Raw genomic sequence first — 25,752 nt, 5'->3', positions numbered from 1 at the left:
GCCCACCAGAAGAAATCATAGTCTAAATCTAAAAACCCAGCCCAAGGTGCAAACCTACTTAGCACACCAGATACGCTTCATGGAAGTGTAGGCATCTGTGTAGCATCACTCCCAAAAATCTTCCTTTAAGAGGTTTAGGAAGGGATATGAGAGAGCAAAGGCAAATGTGTGATACATGAGAAGAGGAAAGCTGTTCTGGCACAGTGTAACAGAGATGGAATTATTGCATCCACCCCTCCTGCTACCTCCACCCCCAAAATCTGAAAACTTCCTGATTTGTGTTCATCAATAATTAAGAGCCCATCAGCAATACTCAGAGGGAGCTTGCATTGCACTTCTGAGCAGCCAGTTAGTAATGTACGATGGAGAGATCCTCTTTTTCAAATCCCAGGGCTCCAGGCCATGCAATGCTAGTATTGCATTTTCAATTAGCTTCTGAGTGAATGCTTGGCATATGTAGAAGTGAACTGGTACACAATTAGCTTATTGTTCCTTTCAGCTTTGTACTGAGAGGATCTGAAGGACTGCAGAAGAGAGGGGAGAGGGGGAAAAAGAAAATAGCCAAGCCAGCGGCATCTCCGTGGATATGGAATAAGGGAGCTGCTCGGCTCAGGCAGATTCCCGTGCTAAGTTGGGAGTTGCAGCTGTTACTGAGGAGCACGCAGCCTGGCTGTGAGGAGGGTGCCCAGGGAGAGGTGCAGACCAAGTCTCGAGCTCCAGGCTCTTCTCTTCTCTGACTCACCTCAGCATCACGATGGAGCCCAACAGCCCTAAAAAAATACAGTTTGCTGTGCCACTGTTTCAGAGTCAAATAGATCCTGAGGCAGCTGAGCAGGTAAGGAAGATGAGTTTATTTCACTGTTTTGAGGGAATGGGGTAGGAATGGGGGCAAGGTAATACTTGTGGCCTAAATGCCTTTCTAACTTACATTAGCGTAACTATAGTTCAAATGCTCTGGAGGTTATAGCAATGTCTGGGTATACCAAAGAGGGAGGGGGATATGTCCTCTAGCCAGAATAAGGCTTCTTTATGTTGGGCAGGTTTTTTCAGTATATATGTTGTGCCTTTTCTGTAACTGGACTTGTACCCTAATACATACTATACATTCTCAACAAATCAACTGAAGTATAGTATTTTTACGTCAAGCAAAACATGAAGCTGATAATAGGTACTTAATGGAAATATTGCGCAGGAGACAGCTTATTTACCATTCATTTTAACATGAGAAAATGCAGTTTATGTTTTGCACAATAGTTATCACTTCAGTTACCTCTTATATTTCTTTTTTTTTATATGATCTTCTTTATGTCATTGTTACAGCGTTTTGTATGCTGAAAAATATATAGGTGTAGAAATATATGGGACTTATGTCAGTGTTGAAGTTATGTGTGTGCTATTTTAGCTTTTGACTCGCTTCCAAAACATTCACATACATAAATATAGCCATACAGATGTCTAAGGAGGAAAAGGTACCTATTATTGAATACAGATATGTGTAGGTGCACATACAGAAGGACACGGAATTTTATAAGAAAAGCTGGATAAACTGTAATTAGGTGACCCCGTATATTCGCTCAGTCCAAGTCCTTCTCTACATTTGCTTCTATTTCGGTAAGTCTACTTTTAGATGATAGCAGGGGAATGTTATAACCTTGACAGTTCTGTGTCATTAGCTATGAAATTATTTGAGCTTTAGGACAAGCATCTGATTTCCTGAACATTCTGATGTCATGTCTCCTAAAAGGCAGCCACCTTCACTAGAAAATGAGTTTTGAGTGACCACTCAATGAAGAAATACTAGAAGGGTGTAGGAGAGAATTGCTGCAGATTTTCATTTGTCCATAGGTACTTCTGCAAAATGTCCACGCCTTTTGTAACAGTGCTGCAATGAATGCAAACAGGATGTGTTCTGCTATTTTTCTGAAATCCGTGAGAACCACAGGATTAGGGTTTCCCAGAATTCCCATGGCTTTTGAAATGCTGTGGCCCAAATCCTGCCCTGCATTTATGGGCAGTCCTTTTTTTCTGTTGTGAGTTTAGTCCCAAGTGCGATACCGTTTCACTGCGGGTATGTGATGAAATTAAAGTAGTAAATTCTGCTGTCAGCTACAGTTATGCTAATCTGGAATAAACCCATTAACCCTGATGATGTAATTTTCCACTTACACCTCTGAAAGCAAAATTTGAACCCAGCTAAATACAGATGTTGGCTCAGCAACTAAAAAAGGAACAAACGCCCTGACATTGAGGGTTTGTGTCAGAACAGTTTCTAGCTTGAATACTCCTGGTTCCTCTCTTAAATTCTATAGAATATCAATAGCTTGGATGCTTTAGCAAAGCAACACAAAGCTTTCAAAGCAAATGTACGCATTATAAGAGGGTAGTCCAATATCATGTAGTTCAATGACTGTTAATGGACCAAAAGTACTTAACCAACTAAACTCTGAATAAGAATTGCATAAAAATCAGGATTATATATTGATATGAAAGATCAGTTGTATTGTGCTCTGAAAATATTCTTTTCAAAGTCTCAAGTATCGGTTTTCTTTAGTTAAAGAACAATAGTAACACCTCTGGCCACAGCTCAGAAATATCATAAATTCATTAGAAGACACAGAGTATCAGCTCTCAAGTGCACTCACAAAACAGTATTATTAATGATTACTTGTGAGAGCTGTAACAGTACAAGGTATTCGTGCACATAAGCACACAAACTACTGCAATATTTTTCCTGACTCAAAGCTAAATAGCAATATTTTAAGATATGACTGATTCATGTCAGCAATACATGCCCAAAACCTTATTCAAGATGACTGCAAATCCTAAAGGTATTTTGGAAAGTTCTTCCCCATGACTTTGTTTTCCATGTACAAGCAGCAGCATGACCCAGATCACTGTCAGACCAGACAAGCAGTCAGTAAGACAGTGATACGCTGCTGTTCTTGAAGTATTTAGTTTTTTAACTTTGCCTGGTCTATACTCAGGAGGACACCCAATGGATTTTTTACTTTGCTTTGTGTGCATAACTGCACCCTAGTGAGTCTCCTTGTTTTATGCCTGTTACAGATCAGGAAAAGACGGCCTACACCAGCATCACTTGTCATCATGAATGAACATGTGCCCCCGGGTAAGTGTCAACATAGCTTCTAAACCATTGAACTTGTACACACAGGCTTGTCTGCAAATTGATTTTGGTAACTACATGATTTTAAAAATCCAGCATTAATTTCATAGCACTAAATATCAGATAATGGATCTTAGAACGGTTTGGAGTAAACCCCAGAAAGACGTGTAACTTCTGGCCTCCAGATAATGTCAATGATTTCAGGATTTTATTCTCCATGTAAATCTTTTGTTGACCCAGATCTAGCACTTCCACTCACAAACATTTTCTTTCCTTGGCTGGGTACTTTGGAGGTCTGTGAAGTCTTAGTCCTGCTTCTCCAGTCTCTAGATATACCAGGGTGACTCCAGGGCTAATTCAACTATGGCAATTGCTTCTTCAGAACAGGTTGCTTTCTCGTTTTCTAATGAAACATATGATGCCTGGTTTCATTATTCCTTTTTAACTGTGAATGCACTACCTTCACCCAACACTGCTCTGGAAGATTTGCTGTAGGATGGGACAACTTGAGGTTGCGACATACTTTGTCACATAAATGTGACTCCAGAAAGACTCAAATAAGCTGTTTAGAGAGTATTTATTATAAGCAAGAAAGCTCAGAAAAATTAATTACAGGGAAAAATCCTCAAGACACAGTCCCTTTAAAACATGCTACCTGCTTTATACCAAACTTTTATTTGTAGTGCTCTGCAATGACTTTTCACAGCCTTACCTCTTCACCACCTGAAGCTTTTTTTACAAGCAGTTCAGGCTTTTTCGCACTAGTGTGCCTCTAAGGTCATTACTGTGTGCACTGGTACCTCAAGTAAAATAAAACCATCTTAGCTCTGTTTGGATCTCCACTTACTGCGCTGTGCTGATGGTCTCCAGTAGCTGAACTTTCTCAGCAAGTGTGCAGAAAAAACCTTTAGAGAGCCCTGCTCTTGGGGTTGATATCCCTGTAGCACAGAACACAGATTAGGAAGGTTCAAGCAGGGCAGATGTGTAAGGTTATATTCTTCTGACACTGACAGTGACTGACACATTTGCTGAGCGGCTAACACCAATCTTAGTTTGAAGAGTAGCTTTCTGGCCTGAATTTAAGGCAGTTCAGCTTTCAGTAATGGTGCCTGAAAGGTCTACCTTAGACTGACTTTCCTTACCTTAATGAGATCTAGAGCCTCTGTGTTGCTAGGACTTAATTTAAAGCAAATTCACCTTGACTGTTGATCTATTTTGCAGTTCACTTTGTACACTTTGTACTGTCATATTTCCTTTTATAAACAGATACTTGGTACAGTACCAAATCAAAACCAAACAGAGAATAAGAACTCTTTTTAATTTACAGGAAATTTTACTGTAAACAGTGGTGCATGTCTGTTATCTCCTTTCCTGCAATGTTCATAATAAATCTTTAAATAAATCATTTTTATTATGAGTCAGAATTGCTGCAAGTATCGGGCAACTTCCATATAAGCCCAAGAGTTAGCATTCACCTTCACTTACATATAGTTATTTATTTAGATATTGACCCCTCTTACTAGGTGCTAGGAACTAATACCAATGAAGGTATTCTTTGGTTAAATTATAACCTTGTCTTGTTTATTAATTTTATAAAAAGTCAAATAAAAATAAAATCTTTAAAAGCGCCTTCATTTTCCTGCACCTCACCATGTGATTTATGCCTAAGCATGTGCATGCATCTTTCCATATGGTATGCTTGATATGGACAAGTGTTTTGAATATGTAGTATGCATATGTGGCTGTGTAAATCTGCTGAATACAGGAGCTGCAAAACCAAATTGGACAATAGCTCTACAATGGAAGCACAAACAGGAACAAAATTCCATATGGTCTTGGTCTTGCAAGGGCTGTGAGCTTCTAGAATTATTGTATACCTTCAACTTTTATTGTATAACTAACCCTAGGGGCTCTTGACATCTTGCTGGTTAAAGCCCAAAATGCTAGTCAGTTTCTGGATTTTGAATATAATTCAGTGGGATGCTGAATAACAATTTGCCTCCAAAAAAGTGAAATTCACCACTTCATATGGTTGTAGTCAATAAAATAATAGAAAGGGTGTTGACTTCACACTTCAACCAATCACTTTAGAAGTGTGATTCCCTAGACCAGTTGGGAAACTGAGCAGCAGAAAATTTAAGTGATACTGTTAAAACCACCTATTAAATTATAGCTGGGCTATACCAGAATTCTGTATCTTGTATTTTATGTGCTGGAATACTCCCAATTCCCTCATTAGGAGCAAACATCTAGTGAAAGATATGCTTGCAAGGGTTTGAAATGCGTGTCTTAATGCAATTCTAAATGTTTGGATGCCCTGCAAAGTTTATTCAAATATATAAACTACTTTTATTTTTTAAAACAGAGACAGGCATTTTCTAAGAATCAGACTTTTCTATAATCTTCTGTTGCAGCTGCTTCTGATTGCAGCAGGAAAAAAAAGCAGCATTTTTGTGGTATTCTGGTGTTCTGGATGCAGACCCATCTGGAAACCAGAAGGCAGTAAAATATCTTTGGACGTTTCAGAACCTCACAATAAATTCAGTTTGAGTTGTGCTGTACAAATGTCTAAAATAGTTGTTTTCTTCTAAGTTTTCTCATCCACCCCTGATGTCTACTACACTTTGACAGGAATCTGTCTTCACTGATTTAGGTCAGGTCCATTGTGCTATAAAGTGGGGATAGAATATCTACTAAGGCTAAGTCATTTTAAACCCATGACTGCTACTCCAAAACTGTATGAAAAGCTTGCTTGGCTTCCTTACTTCCAAGGAGACAGTGCTAGACTACCCTAAATGATTGACAGACAGGAGGTAGATATGACTGAAGGAGCTAATATCCAGCCTCGTATCATTGACTGGTGCATTTTCTCGTGCTCACTCTGGTTGGTACCATATATAATTGCAAACAAAGTCACAAAAGAGAAATTTGAATTGCAGCAGTAACAGTGATTGCAGTGGACAAAATGAGCTTGTGAAGCAGCATAAGTGAATAAACCCTTAACTCTTCCTGTAAGAAGTGCTCTGTAAAGTGTTTTTTGATGGGTTGTATGTCACATCTGAGCAGAGAAGCTAGCACTTGCAAACTTAGTCTAGTTATGAAGTTAATTAACTCTATTCTGCTTCACTTGCCATCAATGGAGATATATTTTCCTGAGCATCTGATATTTGACTTCATAATATCTAATCAGTTTTACTTTTATTTGAAGTTATAAGACCCTTTTACTATCTGTGAAAGCAAATACAAATATTCATGGACAGAACTACAAAAACGTGCAGCATCTCATCCTGTGCAGGATGCCTCCATGGGTTACTGGGGTAATCCATTTGTGTCCTGCTATAACCACAGTTGATCCACCTCTGTCCTTTATAAAAAAAAACAAAGCATATGCTTAGTTTTAAAGACACATTTAACTATTATGCTGCACAAGGACTTAATTCAAAAATTGCTAAAGCTCTCCTGCTTCCACTTTTTCTTGCAATATCATTGAAACCAACAGAAACTGTGTGTAACCATACCCTGAAAGCAACCTTTTCTGCACTGCCATAATATACTGACAACCTCCTGTCACTTTATCAAGCATAGCAGAATAGATGTTAAAATTTGTATAATCTGAAATGAAAGTCTGACCATGCTTTAAACTAGCAGAATATCATACTGGAACAGCTCAAGGAAAAGCTGGTGGCAATGTAGAGAAGTGATGGTTGAGGGAGGAAAACATGTCAGGCTGCTCAATTTTAATGCTATTAGGGCTTGTTTTGATCAGAAAACAATGCCAGTTTGGCTTGTCACAGGGCCATGCAATATCAAAGTCCTGCTGGCAAAGGCTGTTCAACTTGTGTCAAAGTGTTCAGTTTTCTTGAAGTATTAGAATATGGGTAAACGTAGGATGAACTTTTGCATTTCTGAACTTTCTATGTATTTGCTGTTTCCAGCTCTCCTTTGTGCTCAGTTGCCTGTTTTGGCTTCCTTGCTTGTAATGTAAATGTTACTTGGTGGTTGGAAATAAGAAAAACATAGCAATGTGTTTTGATAACTGCTGCCTTTTTTTTGCATTTTGCAAATCTCATTTCAAGGCAGCAAGGGTATATTGTCACTGCAAAAGCAATATAAAACATGTATTCCAAGTACAACTCAGCATGTCTCTGTTTTCTGAAGGCTGGAAATAATAACTTGAAGATAAGCAAGCTGTACCTGTTTCCAGACAAGGAACTTGCTTGCAGCTTGTCTTTGTTCACTAGTAGTTTTTCTGTCTTGTTCCCAGTTGATTTTCTGTTGGTTCGAGAGGAATTCGTACCTTTCAGTTTACTGCCATTGCCTAGAGGTTTGCTCTGAGCAGCCTCAATATTTAGTGCAGTGGCAAACGACACAGCCAGATTGGTAGTGGGAGGAAAAACTGTCCTTATACCTGTGGCGATCCCATGACAACCCAAAGCAGATTAAAGTTTGGGGTTTTATAAATGCTAAATTGGATCTAAACTTTCCCTGTACAATAGTGGCCACATGTAGATGTGCTTTTCTAATGATGCAAACTCTACCAGCACCCCATCCTTGAGGGGATAAATGTGACATGCTTTACCCAACATTAATGTTTGTGACTAATATTTGTTAGATTATGCTTCTAGGTGACTGAATGTGTTTGGTTTATATCTAATAGTCACCTTTTTTTTTTTCTCCCAAGACAAAATAAACTGGGATCAAAAAAGACCTACTAAGTAGGAGGCAGCTGTTTCTGGGTATTGTAAAGCAGTTCTGCTACAATTTCTCAGGCAAAAGTCTCATTGAAACTTGAATCAGCAGAGAGCTCTTGGTCTCACAGTTCATGAAAACTGATATGTTTTTCAAAAGCTTGAGATTCTGTTAGAACACAGTGCTTACTTTGGTTCAGGAAATAGAAAGTGAGTAAGCCAAACAGCAGCTGTTTCCAATTGCAAACTTAGGTTTCTAATGTGGTAATAAAGCATTCAGAAAAGCAGCATATTAATAAAATCTGTCATTAGCTGTATTTTTTTTGTGTCAAACTAGTTGGATTTTCTATATGCTGTGGATACCATTTAAGTGTGCTGTCTGTTTTTATTTCAGTCTGGGAGTTTGAGGGGTTATGGCAATAAGCAGTGAAAAAGTTTTACATCCCCTCACACCACAGGACTGGTACAGCTCAGTGTACCCTATCAATGGCACCAGAATACTCAGAGATCAGGCACTGTTTGTCAGGACAGCGAGGACCTTCATGTTCTTTCAGCCTGTGCTGGAAAGGACTATCTGACACTGAAACAATGAAATATGTAAAACAAACATTGCATAAGACCTCTCTGGTATTAGGGATTCCAGAACAGAGATGAAAATGTCTGTCCTTGAAAATATCCTGCTGTTTGCATGCTGATGTCTGACTGCAAATGTTCAGTGGCAAGCTGCATCCTTTTTTATTACCTACATGCACTATGCTTGGATGCTCTTTCATTTGGGCTACTTTGAATTTATTCTGCAGTTCAGGTTAACACAAGTCCTTGGGACAACCCATAGCATAAGTTCCTCACAAATATGCAGTATGAGTAAAGACTCCATGATGTGATCCATGAAAATAAAAAGTTCAGTGGCTTTAAAAGGAAAAAAAAGGAAGGAAAACGTCAGGAAACTGTGCTTGAGCTGTTTATAACACAGCCCAGAAGTGACAGCTCACCGGTTCCAAACAGAAACATTTGATTAAAAAGGAAAACAAAAATTTCCTTAGTGTATTTCAATAAAATGGTTCATTTTCATGAGGGGGTGAGGATTTTATATGTCATTGCCATTACCTGCCAGAAGAGCTGTCATGCTCCCTGCAGTATGGTAAAGGAAACAAGCCAGAGAACAAGGTTTGTGTTGGTCGGGATGAACCAGGCACTTGCTGTGCTTACCTGAAAGGTTATCGCCAAAGCAGACAGATGCATTTTTGCTGTTTTCTGGGGTCATGAACACACTACCTCAGAAAGAGACACATTCCCTGGGAACATTTTAGTCATTGTATAAAACACATAATGTGAAACAGTAGCAAACACATACTATTTGTTATGTGATCCAAGTAGTCTGGACTGTCTCTTTAGTCAGTCAGTAATGCTGTAATGAGGAAAGGGGTCCCGAAACTACTCAGAGAAAGTCAAAATAAAAAGATGTTCTGCGTGGCCTGGTCAAAATTAACTTGTCTTTGTTTTTTGTTTATTTTTATCCATGCTTCCTCCATTTTCAGTGTTTAAGGGCAATTGCTAGGTACCTTTTACATACACATAGTCCTTATGAGCTTGCTTGTTTCTCCTGACTATGGTCTAGTTGGCTGAAGTGACTGAATTCAGTCAAAACAAGGACTAGTCCCCTTGTTCACTGGAGCCTGCCTTCCCTCTGTGAGACAGGGGAGCATAGGATGCAAACACTGCCTGGGAAAGCTCTGGCATGTGGAAAGGCCTGAGCTAGCCCAGCAGACTGGAAACAGAGGTTGGATAGTCACAACCAGGACTCAGATTTGTGGCCTAGATCAGAGAAGGCGTGCAGCTGAGAAGATATGAAGCCAAACCCCTAAGTTTTTCTTGCTCCCACTATGGGTGGAATTGTATTAATACGTTTATCTCATTTCGGCCTTAAATCCTCAACAGTGAATTGATGTACTTTTTCATTTCTCAGTGCAGCTAAGCTCCTAATGTGTACCATGACATTACTTGTTCCTCTTGCTCCCTGCCTCCTGTTGGGTTTGTGTTGGAAGGGTCAATGTCCATGGAACTATCTGAAAGTGAAGGAGGTATTTTTAGAGTTGAACCTTGTACTTTTCATCTGTTTTCCTCATTCCTTATACAGAAGCACCATAGAAACAGCCTTCTTCCACCCCAGGAGATTATTTGCAAATCATTTTTAATAAATGATGTTCATGGCTTCATGTTATAGATCTCCAGCTGCCTGGATATTCAGCGTCAGGACTGATAAGATTTCAGAATGTTTACCTCTGTTATCAGCTCTGTGCATATTAACATGACATAGGGTTATGCCATGGGTAAGAGAATAGCAGTGTGCACAAGTACTTAACCTGGTAAGTTAATTGGACAGGTTCTAACTCCATTGTATTCATAAGGCTTAACGTTTTGCTAGACAAACCTTAACAGACGTACACTGTGCCAACTACTTCCAGAATCATAGAATGATTAGGGTTGGAAATGACCTCAAGATCATCTAGTTCCCAACCCCCTGCCGTGGGCAGGGATGCTTCACACTAGGCTATTATATATCTCAAGGAGTTTGCTCTGGTGAGAATTCTAAATAGATGGTGGATTTTCTGTTTAAAAAATTTAATGTATAGGTGTAGTTAACTGCTTCTTCTAGTCAAAGTACTTAAGCAGTGCTTAACACAGCTACATGAGTATAAAATCTAGGGGTTGGTAGCATTTTAAAAGAAAACAAATGTTTGGATCAAAATACATCCAGTTTAGCCTGTGGCAAACATTCTGTTTGTATTTTGAGTGTTTTTTAAAAATAGTAAATCATTTTAAAGGCTACTTGAAATGAAGTCCATTTAAACATTGTAAGACAAAATGTTTTGAATAAGGATGTCAAAGTAGTTTGTTTTGAGATACTTCAATAATGTGATTATACTGATATTTTATTTTTATTTTTTTAACCTCAGGTAATAAACTAAAATCCATTAATGAATGCTTGAGGCTTTGTTAGGGGGGAAAAAACCAGCCCAGGCTTTGTCTGACCTCAACTATTTAGTACTTAATGCAGCACTCATTTACTATGGTGACGTGTGCGGAACAAATAGATAATGCAGACAGATGAGAGAGAATCCAGCTTTTAGCACTAACCTCATTATGTTCAGAATATTGGGAAGGGGTTGCACTTAAAGCATCAATCAAGATAGCCCTGTTTATTGAGCTTTCAGAGATAAAATTTAACCCTTTATATGGAGTAACTGAAGTTAAAGCTTCCCCTCAAAATACACAGAAAGCAGGAATTTCGTGAGTTAGGAATAAATGTTAGCAGACATTCTAAACAAAACAAAGCTACCAATCATTGCAGGTTTTTTTTCCAACTCCACAAGGCTGCAGAAATTCAGAGAGTGCAGGGAGGTGCAGAGCTTAGCTTTGCTCTCCTGTGAGTCTGAGCTGTGTCACCAGCTGGTGGAAATGAGATCAGCTGGACCAGCGAAGTCTTTTTTTACTGAAACCAAAGCAGTTTTAGGGTAGCATTCAACTATATGTTTATTGGAAGGAGCTCTGTTTCTCTGTTTTCTCCTTCTCCCCCTCAAAATGCTATTCATGTGTCTGTATATGAAATCATCACTTCTAATAATTTTCTCGAACAGCTCTACTGGAGCATCAAGAGTATATCATAATAGAAAGAAGCACGAAGTTACATCCTCACTCTTTGCTTATGTTTTCCACGAGATACCTGGAATGCAGACGTACCACAGAGAATTAATGTCTTAGCATTATTCACCTTGTGGAACCAAACCACACTTGCAGATTTACCAGCGCTAAGTAGGCAAATGTGCATTTTAAAGGTCATGTTTTTCACCTGAGGCCACGTTCTTTGTTCTGATGAGACAAGCAGAGAAGAGTCGTACTGGGCAGAAAATGAGCTTGAGTAAGGCAGATAGAAAGCTCAATAAAGCAGTGAACTCTACTGCATCCTACAGTACTGCTTCTCCTGGTATGGAGACATCCCATAGCCTAAACATTTCAGTGCTGAGCCTCCACTGCTCAGTGGCTTGTGGTGACAGTATTCCCTTCAAGTCTTTTGGAACTTCCCTGCCATGGCTGTTCTCAGGCAGTGGCAGAAAGCATAAATCTGGATGAACTTTCCTGCTCTTTCTTTGGTTCCCACCAGCAGCAGCACCTCCGGAATCAGCTACCCCGTAGCTGCAGCACTTGCTCCACCTTATCAGTATTAGGATCTGCAGGACAGCTACAGAATCAGGGAGGAATTTAACCTACAAGCCTGACTGTTCTAATGCAACATGTTTGTATTACTAAATGCTATCTTATAATCTTTTCTCTTTGAAGTGAAATTATGCTGGTAAACTAAGAAATGATGGGGGGTAGGAGGGAAAAAATAAATTTCCTTTTAAAGAATTGTGTTTCAGAAGATTTTTGATCCAGATCAACCTTAGGGTTTTACTGTCTGTTTTTGAAATACAGTAAGTAGACAGCATAGCTGTAACTGTTTAGAAATGCGCTTTCAAGCCTCCTAAAATGCTGATGCTAGTGCATGACTTACTTAGGCTTTAATGTGTATGGCACATCTCGTAGGAGGGTGTGGAGCAGCTCATTCCGCACGGATCACAGTGAGGTGTTTCTCATTGTGACTATACAGATGGATTTATATAACACAGCACTCAGGGTCCCCTCTGTCTCTGGTATTTAGTGGGGTTAGCAGAAATTCTGGAAAAAGCATTTGGAAATTACAGCTGACTTTGAGTTAACAGTGATTACCCTATCTTCTCTATCCCACCTAGTCATGCTGTTGGTGAGAATGAGATTGTGAACCTCATTTTGCTGACTCTTTGAAAGCTTTGAAAGCCAAACCATGAATGAAACAAACAACTGGTAGTTGCATCTTTTTCCTGTAAAAAGAGTTTTTTTAACCCCAAGAAGTACTATTATTAATAGCTCACTTGATTCACACATAAGATTGTACACATATGCTAGGACCTTTAATACATGTACATTCTAATTACAAACAAGCCACAAGCAGTCGGCCAGGACTAGCTTTACAACACATTCTGACTGAAATCCTTGAGGTATTATTCCAAAAGGAAGGAAACGGCAAAGGCAGCAATAATAATTACTGGCTAAGGAAGAGTTTTATTGTTTTGTATTTGTTTTCTTCTCCCCTGATAAATGTCACTTTCCAGAATGTGCAATACACAACTGCTCAGCTGTGATATAGTTTATAGTGGCTTTATGAGCTATAGCATGTTAAGAAATGTTTGACTTTTTTAGTTTTGGCTGCTGCTTCTGGGTTTTATTTTAGGATTAATCTTTTTAGAGCACTGGTTCAGTTCACAACTGAGAAAGGAACTGCTTGCAGTGATAGCTATTGCAGCTGTAATTCCAATACAAAGGTTGCAATCAGTGGGTCAGTTCTGAGCCATTTTCCTTCACAATTGATTCCTGCATATGAAGCTATCAGGAAAAGGTTTAAATGTTTATCAGAGGATTGGCTAGTATTGTGTTTCTAGTAACCACAGATTTTTCTTCATGATCATTGCCTTAGCTGTGTTTTGATCTTCAACCTCTTCAATATGTCCCTTGAAGACAGACTGAACACAAAGAAAGCAAGCAGATGGAAAGCAACACATTACTAATACTACTCAGTATTACTGATGCATTCACAACTCTGGGTAACTGTCTTCTCAAGGTACATAGCTTCCTTCTGTATTTGAAAATACTCAAATGTACACAGTAAGTCTTTTACACAAAATGATACATTGTTTTGACTGAGTCTATTGACAAAGTAATTACAAACTACTTGGGAAGGTTTTGCCTACAAGCTTCAGAAATACTTGGTAAAGCAGTTGCCATTATTTGCAGACATTTACTAGTCTGGCAGTATGTTTTGCTTGGGCACATTCATTTCAGAGGTACATTTCTCCTTTTTGAACCTCTTTTTCTGAGTATTTGCTGACAGTCACTCAACAGCTCTGGCTCTTGTCTAACCTCTCAAAAGCTGTCTTCATCTCCACTGACCTTTTCCAAGTCCAGGTTGGACAGAGCCTTGGGTGATATGGTTTAGTGTGAGGTGTCCCTGTCCGTGGCAGGGGGGTTGGAACTTAATGATCTTAAGGTCCTTTCCAACCCTATGAGCTCCTAATTCCTTTCTGAGAGTCTTTTCTTTCCCTGTCAGGTTTCAGGCCAGGTGAGGTTACCCTGTGAATGTGGAAACTGCCCTTACTCCGTGCAGGAGAGATATAATCTTTATTGACGTCTGCTTTTGTGTCATAGTAGATTCTGTGTCAGTGTAACCTTGCAATGAGGTGAGTTTTCCTACGCAGTTGGACAAAATTTAAGACACCACATTGCGTTTTAGCTCAACTCTCAGTCCTTGTCCTTTTCTTTGTTCCATACCTCTGTGAAAAATCTATTTTTCCAAGGTCTTCTTCTAGCTTGATTGGTCCTCCAGCACCTCCTGGGGCACCCAGAAATGCTTGCTATCAGGTTCCTCTTCTGCCTCATGCCAGAAAAATCAGTCTTTAATTTTTTTTCCTGGTTTACTTTTATTTGCTTCAAGAATAAGGAAATTTTTCTTATGTATATTTCTATTGAAAAGAGAGATCTGAATTTTTCCTGAATAGGTGTGCATAAAAGAGAGTCATATATAGGTTATCACATACCTTTAAAGTCTTACTTTGCACGTTTTGAGACTTGAGTTTATTACCATCTACCTTCTCAATAAGCCAAGGATTTTAGATTTCACAGCACTTATCTCACCAGTTTTCTTCAGTTTTCTCACTTATTTTTACTTAGGTAAGCAAATTAACCTGTGATTTCAAAGATGCCATAAATATGAATGTAACTGTCATTACTTAGTTTAGTTCATGAGCAAGAGTTCTTATTAAGCACTGGCTGGAGTTCTTTCCCAGCTGTACTAACCCCAGCACTAGTTCATTAAAACTCTACAAAGTTCTGTTTTGCCTGCTCTGTTTTGCCAGTGCAGACCACAGGTTTGCCACAGGATTTGCACTGTGTTGAACTTGAGTGCTGGACTCATTTTGTCTGGAGCACTGCTCAGATCCCCTTAACACCCAGCTGAGCTGGGCACTGACAGAACTCCTTTTTGTGGAGGGTTGGAGTGTAATAGGCAGTGCAGGTTCGTGATTAAGCTTAACTTTGTTGTGCTGGAAAAGGAAAGAAGAACTTTACTGTTAACTAAATGGTATTCTTTGGAAAGGAGCTAGTTTAAGAGTGGTTTGAAGCAATATAGAGGCAGCTCCTGACCTGGAGTTTCTGCACACAGTGACACCCTGTGGTCTTGCCGGAGGTTCCTCACGGCTCTCATGCCATGAGTCCACACTTATCAGCTGCAGATTACATTAAAAGTCTAGCTCAGAGTCATTCCTGGTAATCCAGTAAGAAATTTAAACTGGGTCCCATGTCTCACCTGAGAGATCAAAGGGAAAAAGACTTTTACTTACCTCCTTCTGGCTCCTCTTATTTAGTAAGTTGTTCTTTGAAAGTTGACTCCATTTCCTTCAGCAAAGAGGAGTGTGTTTCTTACAAAGCAACTAGAAGCAAGCAACTTCAAGCCTACCACTGTTTATATTGTGACTTAAAGTCAATCTTTACATTAGTCACCCAAACAATGTTAATTTCTAGTGTATTTCTGTCTTGGTTGATTACTTTCTCTGGGAAGACCTGCCAAGTCTGTAATTGTCCCCATATGATGGATGAAGGAGTTACCGTCAGGAAGGTCTGCTCCATGCTTGCTCACCTGGCCCTCTTGTAAGATCAGGCCTACGGAGCAGGGCCTCCCATGCTAAGGGAAGAAGAAACTTCTGCATGGAATAATTTTTCATGACAGGTTTTTCCATTAAGCCTGTTTTGTGTTCTGCTATTCAAAGCCAGGACAGTATCAGAAAATGCCTTACAGAGCTTGCAGTAGCTGGAAGACCACAGAGGTCTTACTTGGCGGAAGTGTAACTCCAAGAAGCCAGACAGGACAACCAAATGCTTATTAATAAGAAGGGAGGAAATGAATTAAATTTGAATTCTCTTCCAGTGTATATTTTGAGAAGCAATATTTGATTTGTGGGACTTATTTAGAATTTGTTGTATATTTAACAGGCATCATAGGGCTGAAGAATGACAAGTTGGAAACAAAATGCTTTAGAGAGGGCTGATTTTTTGTGCTTGTAATAATTCATGACTGCTCTGTGGTAAGGCTGCAGACCTGATTCATCACTGTTATATTCTAGTTTAATGCCAGTGAAAGTAGACTGATTTCCATGAGTCTGGCATGAAACTGAAATAACAAGGTTGTGAATCAGGCACTATAACTCCCTTCTGAGATTCGTATGATATAAACAAATACATTTAGACTCACATTTGAGGTCTGTAATGTCTCCAGTTTCTTCCAAACCAGATTATATACTCAGAATGTATGTTTTAAAGACATTTTGATCTGTGTATTTTATGAAAGGTGGTTTTATTTCATATTCTTATAGCTGTGCAGTTGAAAGTGAGTCCTTGGGTACTGTCTGTATGATGTTCAGAGAAATAGATGCTGTTTGGATCAATGTTGTTGTGTGTGCTGGGAGGATGCCAGGTTGGACAGAGCCTTTGGTGGCATGGTTTAGTGTGAGGTGTCCCTGCTGATGGCAGGGGGGTTGGAACTGGATGATCTTAAGGTCCTTTCCAACCCTAACTATTCTATGATTCTATGATTCCATGATCATTCTTTTCATTTAGAGGCTGACTTTGAGCACCATAAAAAAAGATGTGATCTAACAAAGGAGATTGCTGCCCCTAATCTCAGTGCTAGCAATGGCTACTTGAATATTGAAGGTGGGAAATACAGAGCTATGTAAATACAAATGGGTTGATTTACCTGAGAAGAAAGCTGTAGATGTCCAAGCAGCTGATTCATCCGGCCTGTGGCATTTTATCAGCTGGCATTTTATCAGCTACAAAGGGCTGGTTACAGTCAAGAGCTAGCTGGGAAAAGCTACCCTATGACCTCTGAAACAGTGACAGAGGCTTCTTGGTGATGGTGCTGTCAGGGTAATGTGGGGCCTTTACCATACTACATACCTTAACTGCAAACACCTAACAGAACAAGCATGCAAATGCTTGTGTATATAGCAAATTCCTCTTTTCCTATGTTATTATTAATATTTCTTACACAAATCTTGTTATTAGTGTTCCCTAAAGGGCCAGACAGTAATTTAGATGCTGAATAGTGTGTGAGATGCAGCAGAACCAAAATGTATGCACTCTCTTCTCAGCACTTGCCTGAGGAGGGGAGCAGACCTTCCAGCTGCATTTACCGCAGCAGCCAGGATACTGGAGTTTAATGAGGTGCTTTTGCAATGTGAAGATTTTCAGAAACATACACTCGCACCAGGAGGGCTTACCAGGATATTTCTTCTGTAATGAAATGTAATTACATCTATACCCATAGTTAAGTTTGCATTGACAGATACAGGAAAATGAAAACCAGTAAGCAAAACTCAAGCAATTAACTACATAAGCATTTTTCATGTTTGCCTTTTTGGACTTCTTTTCTTATGTCAGTGGTTTAGCAGAAAGCAATGAGAAGCTAGCTGATCTGCCAATGTGTGCTTAGAACTCTGGCAAAAGCAAACCATTAAACATTGTTTGATCTTTTCTGGAGGAAAATAAAAGTAGCTTTGATAGCAGAGAAAACCAAACAACATTATGAAAGTCAATTCCTAAATCAGATTTCAATGAGCTTGTTTTACAAATGCCAATGGCAAATACAAAAGGTGATGGTCAAATGCCAGTAAGGCAAGCTGGTAGTTTAAAAAACATCCTTATTTTACTGATGAAGAAATCAAAATGTGAAATAACTGAAAACAAATTTTCAGAAAATTTGGAAAATAATCCATTTCTTTTCTTAGTTCCTTAAATTGTGTGGGTCTGTGCTATTTAAATGTAAAGTTTTGAAACAGGTGATCTGCCGTGATGCACAATTAGCACACAGCAAGGCTGTGAGCAGAGCTCTGCCGCCTGCTGCCCAAGCACACAAGCATCCCCCAACGCTGCAGCAGGAGAGAGCCACCCTCCTCTTCATCACAGGAGATGGTTAAGTGGAGCCAGGAAAATGGTTTTCCTTTTCTAAATGTGCTGCCATTGAGCATGCTGATCCAAAGTCAGTAACTGGTTAATATCTTTCACATTTTTTGAGAGAGAAATCTTTGGTCATGGACATAGTACTGGAGAGGTATCATCAGAATTAATGAAATGAAGCTGGCTGAACTCTTCCATACCAACAGCATTCTCTGATTTCTCTCTCTCTAGCTTAGGGTGTCCTGCTCTAAATCTATCTACGTTGCTGTCTCCTATCACACTGTTTATACAGGGGTGGGCAGGATTATGAAAAAGCTCCAGACTAGCAGTGACATTGTGTTCTTAAAGTCTTTCTTCAGGCTTATTTCTTTCAGATTCAAACCATTCTTGTTTAAATCAAAATCATTCTTTGACTAAAATCTGTTCTAGGTATGCAGCTCATGGCTTTTTTTCCGCTATCTGAGCAACTTAAGAGTACTATATTTGTAATTTTTAAGTGAAAATTTAGACACTATGACAAAAACTAGCCTAATCCAAAGCCCTATCAGCCCCCTGCGATTTTTATCTGAAACTTCTCAGCTTTATTTTCCCAAGGAAAATTCCAGACTCTACAAGCTTTCTCCAACAATTATACCACCCTCTTACTGAGTTCCCTTTGTGTAAAAGCCAGCCTCTCTGACCTGTTCTGTTCCTCCAGTGCCTGACTGAAACCCTACAGAAAAGGCTTTTATTTGCTCTTGCCAAGAGGAAAGAAAGCAGGGTACTTAGCTGGATGAGATAAGCCTTTGCCGGATGAGTCCACTGCCCATGGGTAATATCAGAGGCCAAGTCTTTTAAAACAGGTCACCTCTTGCCCTGTGTAACTGCAACAAGTGCATTAACATTATCCAGTGGGAGAAGAGGCAGATGAATTTTGATCTTATTCTAAAACAACCACAAGGCTTGCCCCAGAATGGCCATGCCATTTGTACAACAGTAGAGATTCACAGAAAAAGCTATCAGCAACATCTAGTGGTTGTCATCCTGGCCATGACTAGTCTTCTTCCACTTGGCTCCTTTCTGACCTCATATAATGACACCTTTGGGGTTGCAAGGCTAATATCGGCTTGGCTGAGCGGATGTGCTAATAATTATTCAGAAAAGCTCTGCTACCAAGAGCACTTGGGAGACAAATCCCTTGGTGTTTCCTCCATGTTTCAGCAATAAGGCCAGGCCAAATCTTGCAGGTCTCCCTGCAACAGAGTGATATTTTGTCATGAGTAAAGAATAATGCTTAAATTTCTATGCTGCAAGGGGCAACCTCTGGGCCTTCAGAGATGCCTCTCCCAAAAGAAATAAGGCTTCATTTCAGAAAGTCTCTGTACATATCTGGACTGATGGAAATAACCTTTATATTGAAGCATTCATCGATGAACATGGGTGATTTCTCTTCCTGAGGGCACTGACTAAAGCCTGAAACCCTGTTTGTTTTGCCAGGTCCTACTCCAGTCTACATGAGGTAATGTTCACACTAGCCTCAAATACTATTCACACAACACAGGTGAAACTCCCCAACTGCTTTTTCCTCAGCACAAGTGTAAAAAACCTCTAAACAAAGCTCCAGTCTTATTTTTACGTTCCTCAACTTTCCAGTCACTTGGCTATGTACGAATCTGTTCTCAGCTTTTCATATCATTTTTATTATACCGCTTCAAAAGAAAAACACAAGAACTGTCAAGAAATTACTTCAGTAATTAGATTCCTGTTAGCTAACTAGAGCAGCCAAGAATAAATTACACTGGAAAAAAAGTATGTGTTGAGATTTGGAATATAGTACAACTGTATTGTGTTCTGTGAGCAATGTTATGGTCTGTGGTGGAGGAAAATAGAGCACCACTAAAGTCTTCTTCCCTCCTGGCCTCCAAAAGACAGCAAACCTGTAGGGAGAAGTTTTCTACTAAGAGCTTTGGTTTTGTTTCGTGTAAGAGAGAAATAGCTGATCACTTGAATTCATTCTTATTGAATTACCTAGTTATAAACACGATAAGCAAATTTCTCATTCTGTATAATTATGACTTTTTTTTTCTGAGCAGAATCCTGACTGCACATTAGTCAATGGGAACCAAAGGATGCTGAGATAGCAGGGATTTCATTCTCTCCTGTGAATCAAGTGATGTCACAGTATGATAATTGTTATTTAGTTTCTGATTATTTTGTGACCCCTCTAAAGAGGAATTTATGCCCAAAGAGTTCAGCTTGTAACTGTCAAGCTTGTAACTTCTTTAGGTGGACATGTCATGTACCTAATTGATGATGTTCTTTATTACCTTGTGTCTTCCATTCTCATTGTAAATTCTGTTGTCACTGAGATCTTCTACATGGAATCTCTTGATGCCAGAACTGTTGCAGTGAGTTACATTCCCACATGTATTAACTCACAAAAGGACACTTTGTTGCACATGCTTTCATTAGTGTATTTAGACTGCTTGCAAATCGTTATAATTTACACTGGAAAAACTCTATTTGTCTAAGGAAAAATGTTCACACAACTATTAATGTAATCCTTCAGTTAGACCAGGATGGCTTTAAGTATATCCTTAGGCAGAGACCTCTTGACTGAACTCCAGCCCACACTGCACTCCACTTCTGCTCTCTGTCACCACGAAATTCCCCCTTTTATTTCTGCTGCAACTCCATTACCCCCATCTCTCAGTACTACCTTGGCTACACACAAGCACTTCTATCTTCTTTCCATGTATCCCTTGTCTTTCATCTTTTCTTCCTCCTCTACACAAAAAATGTTTTGTTTCTTTTCTACTCTCTGCCTGTCTGTGGCACTCAGGAATCTCAGCTTCCCTTGTTCCCATTCCTTGTCACTGCTCCTTAAAATCTGTAACCTCCATTGAGTTTTATCCATCAAAATGCCTGTCAAAAATACATATGCAATGGTCTTTCTGTCCTCAAAAATTAATGCAAGTCAAAATGCACTATTCACCAAACTGCATCTCCAACCAGCTCTACCTTCCTTTCACTTCATCTCACAACTCACTTGAAACACTACCCATCTGCTGCTTCAGGTTTGTCTCTTTTGCTCCTCTAGGTTTTTTTCAAGTTTCTCTTTAATGGATTTGAAAAACTGTTTTTTAGCGTGATTTTGTAAATCATTCTTAATTTTCCATGTTGTCTGATGCTATTCACTGGCATTTGCCCTTTGGATAAGAATGATTTCTCTAACTTCATACGGCACCAGTTCTTGTTCAAAAGGTTGTCTGTCATATGAGGAATGCTACATGAAAGGAAAGGCTGGAAGCTTTCCAGTTCTGTTAGGTGTAATGTCACCCCACTAAGGACACTAAATGTGCAAGTCAAAAGGGTTGGAGTTGTATACAACCTTAGGAACAAGCCCTGAAATCTGACAAGGCTTCTGACTGTAGTTTTTCCTCATTATACAAGCATCAGCTTGGATTTACAAAACATATTTTTCATTTGGGCAATTTTGGAGTGTCAGGAAGGAACGGGGCATAACTCACTTTTCATTGTTCTCTGCTGCAAGTTCCTGACTTTTTCAAATTTCAGCCTCCAAACTAAATCCTGAGCTAAAAACAATCCAGTATTGAATCACTGAAGCCCATGTCTGTTTGGTACACAACTAATAAGAAAGATTACAAGAACAGAAGTAATAACCCATTTAGCAAGCCTAACTTTGTACCCCAAAGTGCTTTACAAGGTGCATAGACACTGCTATATTTAAATAAGCACTGCTATATTTATTTACAGGTAGGGAAGTCAAGGAAGAGATTAGTCACCTTACCAAAGTTCATACAAATGTCAATGGCAGGAACTCGCCTCCTGATTGTCCTGTCTAATTCTGTATCTGTGGGACCATGCTTTTGTAACCAGCACTGTTTTCAGCTACACTTTAAACTTTTAGTATAAGTCTTTTGAATGTCTTTCATATAAAGGTAACGGGAAATATATACACTGAAAAAAATCAGTAGGTCAATTAATGTTTGCAAGATGCACAGATACAATGGTAAAGAATACAATAGAAAATGCAATCCGTCTGTCTGGACTGACTCATCCCTTCACACACAGCCCAGTACAAGCAGCCAATATTTAGAGAACAAGTTAGATAAAATTATATTGTCTAGACCTAATTCTTCCCTCAGACCTACATTTACAGATATGCCACACCTCAGTGGAAACTGCACAGAGATAACTCAAAGTGGAAAATTTCAGAATGGGTGCTGCTACAGTGAGAGATTAACATCTCTGTGTTTAAAGGCATCTTCTTTTAGAGCTCTAAACCATTGCACATCAAAGATCTTGCATGATGTTTATCAAGTATCTGGGACATCATCATTATAGAACAGACACCTTCTGGCCATTAACTACACCAAGGCAACAACAGAAAAATAAGTGAATCTCATGGAAGAACTGGTTAAGTGCAATGGTTACAAAGATCCTTGACCTTCCTCTGTTACATACGATTTTACTTTGTTGTTCAGACAGGTTCTCAGAGATATTTATTTTAATTAGACATTTCTGCCATGACTATAGCCCAAAGCAAATTAAGAGAAGAAAAGTAAGGGGTTTCAGGAAACATTTCATAATGTCATGAAATTTTTAAGATGATTGATTAGTCTTTGTTAAGCTTCAGTTTGCTAATTTTACATATTACTGTAAGACACTCTTTATCACCAGTATTGGTAGGCTAATAACTGAACTGAGATGAAATTCTTCTTATTATTTAGGTCCAGCAAACATGACTGTAAGCTTCTTGCACACTATTTGGCAACCAAGTCTTTTCTGACCACAGAAGAAAGCACAGTCCCTGGACGAAACAGGAGCAAAACATATGCCCATGGCCATCAGTGAGCACAGAGTCCTGCTGATAGCCTGGCCAAAGGACCTGCTGATAGAGGCACTCCATCACTTGCTGTAATTTGAAGACAAAAAATGGGAGTTAAGTGCTTTAGACGCAGTGCTTGTGTCTAAATGCTAATCAGGGCCTGTGGTTTTCTGAGACAGACAAAACAGAAAGAAAAGCTGTAAATCAAAGGAGTATTTTATTATTTACAATAGTTCTGTAGGGTTCAGGGCAGAGCCCCGAGGGTAAGTGTTGAGAAACTCTTTGTACTAACTTTTTTCTTTTCATGTCTTTTCTTCCACTAGAAAAAGATGAGAAAAGAACAAATATCTCACAGGCAGAGGTAAGTGATGTTGTGGGTTTTTTATTTAAACATATTTACTGTTATAATAGGTCCATGGCCAAAACCCCTTTGAAATTCATTGATTTATCCTTGTAAATGTTTTCATTTTCATTGTCACACCATCTTTAGTAACACAGCCTTTTAGGAGTCACCACTTTCAAACCAGGGCTGTGTAAAGCTGTGTTGTGTCTCAGCTTGGCTGGCTTTCTCTTCTCCCTGTAGCAAGGAACTAGGAAAGGCAAATTTCCCTTCTCCCTTGCTTCCATGTCCTGGCAAATTCCAGTAAACTTGGCCCAAGGTGACCCTGTCAGCTCACCTCATCCAGCATTGCTTTGGATCTGCAGATCACTGCTGGTCAACAAAAGCACTGCAAATTCCTCTCTTCCCATCATTTGCCAAGCCTGCAGCAGGAAGTGTATTGATGTTGCTTGCAGATGAGTTAAAAGTCAGCTCCTCTGACCTCATTTTCTAACCTCCCCTTACATAGTTCCCGCAATTACCTGATCTCTTTCTCCTTCACTCGTTGCTCAGAGAAGCAGGCAGACCTTTAAATAGCAGTAGGAGATATTGATTGGTTCAAATTTGGACTGCAATACAGACTTATAAAGATTTACTGAGTCTAGGATCAACAAACTATCCCACAGTGTTTATAGATAGTTTTCTCTTTCAAAAGAAGACAATATTTTATTTATAAATCTCATGGTTCTATCCATTCTGATAAGGCAATAGTATTGGCCACTTCTGTGAAAGTCATTTTCTTAAGAGCTGTCTCAAATGTTCCTTGAAGAAATAGATCTAATTTAAATTCACAGACTATATATCAGCCAAAGTACCCAGGGAAAAGGGAATTTTTAGCAAATGTTTGGGAAAAGGCAACATCATTCTGACCAAATACAAGTAGGAATTGATTATATGGCAAAAAAACAAAACTTGCTCACACACAGCCTTTTTTTAACCTTTGTCTTAGAAAAAGCAGTTAAATTGGTATAATATTGGACACCAATTTAACTGCTTTCATTTTGCAGAAGTTGCTCTGCCTTAGCACTGAAATGTATTCCAGTTAATTTTTGCTAACTACATATTGATATAATTATACTACTATTACCATATGTTTAATTTTACTACCATTATTTTGGAATAATTTATCTTTCATGCATAGATGTGGTTTTGAGGCCAGAAAAAAGTTTAACTATGTCTAAATATGCCACTTAAATCAGGTCCAGTGAGACACTGAGTGATAGGTTGATGAAATTATTATTATAGGAGTAAGAGAAAACATTGGAAAAGTACAGTTGAGAGATTGTCCATTTATTCATGTAAAATTTTACATGTTAATAATTTCAGTACTACCTTGCCTATACATTTAACCATTCATTACCCCATATTTAATTGAAATGCTGGTTAATGTAAATCTTGAAAATATATTAATATGTGTAAAAGTTTATTTGCCTGTTAAAAGCACAGGCTATCTTAATTTTATGCTTAATGATATTTTTTTTTAAGAGTGAAGGGTAATTTTCAGTACTATTGGATCTGTTTTGCCTGGAGCCATAAAGGTTACCCATTAAACACATATTTTGCCTATCTAATGGAATTCACGAAAGCCTGGGAGTTGGTATCAATTTATGCACTATAACTTTCTTAGTAAGTTCTCAGACTGGTTCATGCACCCTCTGAAAGACCCAGAGCTGCCATGAACATAAAACTCTCCTCATGCCCACCTCTTACTGCTTCTCTCTGTGTTTTGTCCTTCCCCAGTCCCAGAGTGCCTCTCCCAAGCAGAGGAAGCAGAGCGTTTTCACCCCGCCTGCCCTCAAAGGTACTGTGCAGGTACTGTCTCTGCCTCTTGAGCCGTGGCTCTGTGTGTTATCTCACAAAGGAAGCAGCACAGCTGTGAGAGGTTCATGCTTAGCCATCGCTGTTTTGATGCTTTGAATTGACTATCTGCTGTTGACCATCTGCCTGATACTGACCATCCATTTATGCCCTCACCACAGAAACGTGCAGCAGTGGCAGTTTGATTTATTTATTTATTTATTTATTAGGCTTCTTTTTGCAATCTTGATACTTTTATTAATTTGATGTAACCAATAATTCAGTGCCAAACTTTAAAGATAACTCCTTGAATATGTTTTACCAATACAGGCCCCATACAGCTCTCTGTTTCTTATTTAAACCACTCCCATATATTCTGCTTCCCTTTCCAGGCAGCTGTGAAAAGGAGAATAGCCAATGCTATGGCCTGGGTATCTGATCATAGGAGGTGTGAAGGTGTGAAGCCAGCCTTTCTCGTGAAAATAAGGAGAAATGTGAAATCCCGATAAATGTTTAAAGGGCTTACATGCTTTTTGGGAATGAATGTAAAAGCAGCAGGAATATTAGCTGGGATCAGAACAGCTAATTTTAGCAAGGCTCAGATGACTCTGAACAGAGTTTGACTTGATGGTGCTTGCAGTGAAGCAAGACCCCTAGAGATTCACCAGCATTTCTGGTTGACACTTCCCAGTGCAGGATTTTTTTTCATACTGCAGACCAAAGGCTATCCTGCCAGGTGTCTCTTGATAGATAATGAATATCCTCAATTTCCATTCCTTCTGCTTAACAGGATTTATTACCTGGCAAAAAAGGCAGGGTATCTGATTTGTACTGTCAAATACTGCTGCTA

At 39.1% G+C, this 25,752-nt stretch overlaps 1 protein-coding gene across 2 annotated transcripts in view; it reads left to right on the top strand.

Moving 5' to 3' along the window:
• The first annotated feature begins 379 nt into the window (after positions 1-379).
• PPP1R1C (protein phosphatase 1 regulatory inhibitor subunit 1C) overlaps positions 380-25,752 on the top strand; it is a 53,450-nt gene continuing 28,077 nt past the window's right edge. Inside the window, exons 1-4 of one of the 2 annotated variants that reach the window (XM_061379132.1) lie at positions 380-835; positions 3,067-3,127; positions 23,050-23,087; positions 24,846-24,917. In XM_061379132.1, the coding sequence (XP_061235116.1) occupies positions 755-835; positions 3,067-3,127; positions 23,050-23,087; positions 24,846-24,917 (252 nt within the window). In that variant the 5' untranslated portion in view covers positions 380-754. The remainder of the gene's footprint in view (positions 836-3,066; positions 3,128-23,049; positions 23,088-24,845; positions 24,918-25,752) is intronic. The other variant, XM_061379129.1, reaches the window with a different exon arrangement.

Source organism: Neopsephotus bourkii, unplaced genomic scaffold (assembly GCF_033783945.1).
Source record: "Neopsephotus bourkii isolate Nb327-2 ecotype Australia unplaced genomic scaffold, CSIRO-AGI_Nbou_v1 NB_196, whole genome shotgun sequence".
Taxonomy (NCBI): domain Eukaryota; kingdom Metazoa; phylum Chordata; class Aves; order Psittaciformes; family Psittacidae; genus Neopsephotus; species Neopsephotus bourkii.
Note: the sequence above shows the minus strand (reverse complement) of the source record. Positions and strands in the feature narration are given on the sequence as shown.